This window comes from Oryzias melastigma, linkage group LG20 (genome assembly GCF_002922805.2).
Source record: "Oryzias melastigma strain HK-1 linkage group LG20, ASM292280v2, whole genome shotgun sequence".
Classification (NCBI taxonomy): Eukaryota; Metazoa; Chordata; class Actinopteri; order Beloniformes; family Adrianichthyidae; genus Oryzias; species Oryzias melastigma.
In genome coordinates, this window is record NC_050531.1 from 15,204,680 (window position 1) to 15,208,063 (window position 3,384).

Consider the following 3,384-nt stretch of genomic DNA (forward strand, 5'->3'; position numbering starts at 1 on the left):
TCCATTCTGTCGTTTGCCCAAATCAAGATTCAGACGATTTTCCAGGAAGCTGGAGTCACTTCCGTAAAACTCTGGAATCAGCTGCATGAAAAAAAATATATATTTTAAAGAAACTCTGTAAAAAGTGTTGGAGAGATTCTGCTCTTCAAACTTCAGAAAGAGAAACAACAAGGTGTGACCTCTTTGAAATCTGTTGCTCCTTCTAAACAGTTCTTCCATGTTTCAGCGATGCTGCAGGGAATAACGAAGGAACACGTTTGAAGTCATAAGTTTGATATAAAAAGAAAAAATGATTTCTCTCGCTGGGATGCGTTGGAGCAGCGTACCTGTTGAACATGCGGTCCGGATGGTCGTAGCGGCCGTTCTGGAGGCACAGCATGTGCTCTGGAGCTGAACACAGACACATTAAAGTCTGTTTTTGTAGTGATATCAAAACTCTTGCATTATAGGAGAGAATTTTGAGAAAAATATCTGTCCAACAGCAGGAGGAGAACATACCGACTCTGACCAGGTAGAAGAGGACGTAACCTGGAGACGAGTAGTGGCTCCCGTAGATGAAGCGAGGCTCCGGCATGCCGCTGTAGCGAGCCTGTAAAAACAAAAAAAACTCATTTACTTTTTATTCCTTTTTCTTTTCTGCTTTTTATTTATAAAGACAAAAATTATACTATACATCATTAAAAAATAAAGGAGAAAAAAAATACACTTTTCACTGTATTTAACGGTATTAAATTGCAACAATAATCAAACTTTATTTAGAATTTATTTATATATATATCCATATTTTGTATTAATGAGGACAAAAGATGCTCACCTGAACTAAATACTTTAGTTGTACTTTACTTTTATAAGCTAATTAGTTTGGCTAATATTTTAGCAATATATGCTAACATTTTTGTCTAATTTGTTATCTACTGGAGTTTTAATGCTAATTTAGAGTTTAGTTTTTCTTTTATCAACATGCTAACATTTTGGTTGATTTAATTTACTGAGGAATTTTATACTAATTTGGAGTTCAGCTAATAATTAAGTAACGAGCTAGACTTTTCGTTAATTTGGCCTCTACCAAAGGTAAAAGGTAAAGATACGGCTCCTTCTAGGTCTTGATCAGTAGAAAACGAGACCAAATGGCTCTTTTACTGATAACCCTATATAACCATTTGTATCATATTTGATACATATAATTTTGAGACCTCCATCTCATTAACATTATAAAAAACCTTTCCTTAAAACCCCATTGTATATGGCTTAGTCTATGTTTTCTGCCTTGCAGTGCATTATCATTCCACTAGAGGCAGTAGAAGGACTTTTCCATCTCATTTCAAAATGGCTGCCTCCATGACTTCTCAAAACTACTTTTGGCGGGAAAATGTTAAGCTAATTTTCTCAACGTTAGGCTGAGATTAGCTAACCTCTTCTTATTCTTTTTTTTCAAAATAAATACTTGTTGTACTGAAAAAAAAATGCTAATTTTGTTGATAATTAATGATTTATAATACAGTTCCACCAGGTTAAAAATGCTTGGATCAAATTTGAGACAATGTAAAAATAAGGGGCTTTTTTTCTCAACATTTTTTGACAAGTCACACGTTGTATCAGGATTGTTAATAAATATCAATAAAAAACTTTACTGTGGTGGGCTTTAAGGGGTTAAAGGTTGCCGACCCCTGAAATAAACCAATTCAAATCCAACTTTTTATTTGCAGAATGGAGTCAAATTTTTTCTATTTTTTCCTGGGAATCAGACGTGTGTTTAAACATAATTGCTTACCTTATGAAAACTGAAAAGCAACTTAAAATAAAAATGACGTTTTTTTTAAGGGCAAAGCATCTGCTTCTACCGAAAAAGTTTCTCTGTCTCAAAATGTTTGAGTCACTCTGAGCCTGGCTGGTGAAATTATGTGGTACGGGCAGAAGTTCAGTTTGATCTAAAGGAGAGAAGCTGCAGCTTATTAAACCACCTGTGATTGCATGTTTACATGGAAAGGAACGAGTGGTTCTTGAATTTAGAGGCCTTTAGTCTGACAAAGATGCCCTGTGTGGACTGCACTGGTGCATCTGAAAACACAGAATGAAAGCGCTCACCAGCAGTCGGTCCAGTCGCTCTTTGTTCAGGGCGCCCACTGGTTTGCTCAGGTCTCTGAATGTGGCGGCGTTTGTCAAGTCTGAGGAAAAAAAAAAAAAAGAGGTTCACAACACAGACAGATCTTTTTGCAATAGATTACACATTAAATAATTGGTCAGACTGGTTTAACATCATACAACATTTTCATGGACCGGCCTGTTTGAGACCGAAGTTAGCTTCCAGTTTCCCTTCACTTTTGAGGGTAAAGTTTCATCCTCTGTTGAATATCTGAGGCTGGTTAAAACTTTATTTATACATTAGATTTCATGTAGGAACCACTAAAAAAACTGATATCTTCAAAATATAGTCATAAACATGAAGTCTCCATTTGAACAACTTTATTAACAACGTCCCTGTAACATTAGACGGCCTGTTGCTGAATATTCTCCATTATTTTTACGGTATGTGTGGAAAAAACTGTCCCAATAAATCCACGTCTAGAGTGAAGTCTCCTGGTTTTTGTCTGTTAAATCCAGCTTTCTTTTATTTTGAAGTGAAAGGCTTTTCTTCTGTTTCCTCACTGATTTTTTTCTTCAAAAATAAACTTTCCAAATACAGTTGTTTTTTTGTCAACTTTGTCAATTGGTGGTTTGACACCGTCCCTTTAAAAAGTAGTTGATTTATTTTGGACACGACTTGATGTGATGGGGACAGTGAAGAAGTTTTTCAAAATAAAACTTCCTTCAGAATCAGATTACAGTATGAACTCCAACCTCACTGCTTTAGATGAAGAACCCACCTAGCTGTGAGCTGCAGTAGTCGGCGATCACCCAGGGGAAGACGGGGTACTGGGAGAGGTCGTTGCAGCTGCGATCAGCCAGGTTGTTGAGGTGGAGGAGGTACTGGTAGTTACTGAGGTGACCGCGCTGCCACTGCAGCATGTAGCTCTCTGCAGTGTGTTCTGTGATGTGGTTCTCTGTGGAAAACAGGACAATCGTTATTCATTGCAATTATTTTTTATAATCTAAAGAACTGTTTTACCCAGGAAGGTAGCCATGTAGTAGTAGATTTCATCTCTGTCTGCTGTGTTGTAGAACTTCAGATAGATGTCTGAGCAGAGGTCGTTCTCTGTGCAGAAAACCTCCAAACCCTGAGAGAAAACACATCTTCAGATTGAACCAGATTTAAAGCAGAGTCTTCCAATCCTGCTCGGTCAGCATCACTAACCAATGGTTTGAGTCCGTGCCGTCTTTTGTAGATTCTCCGTACTCGCTGCAGTCTGATCTGAATCACCTGCTCCTGCAATAACAGCAAGAGTA

The 3,384-nt window shown here is 37.4% G+C and overlaps 1 protein-coding gene across 1 annotated transcript in view; it reads right to left on the reverse strand.

Annotated features, from left to right (window-relative positions):
• The window catches only part of LOC112151277 (protein FAN), a gene marked incomplete at its 3' end in the record, with an annotated part of 6,214 nt that continues 2,830 nt past the window's right edge, over nucleotides 1-3,384 (reverse strand). Inside the window, 8 exon segments of the mRNA XM_036217413.1 lie at nucleotides 1-81; nucleotides 180-231; nucleotides 327-390; nucleotides 499-589; nucleotides 2,086-2,165; nucleotides 2,865-3,041; nucleotides 3,107-3,215; nucleotides 3,293-3,364. Of these exon segments, the coding sequence (XP_036073306.1) occupies nucleotides 1-81; nucleotides 180-231; nucleotides 327-390; nucleotides 499-589; nucleotides 2,086-2,165; nucleotides 2,865-3,041; nucleotides 3,107-3,215; nucleotides 3,293-3,364 (726 nt within the window).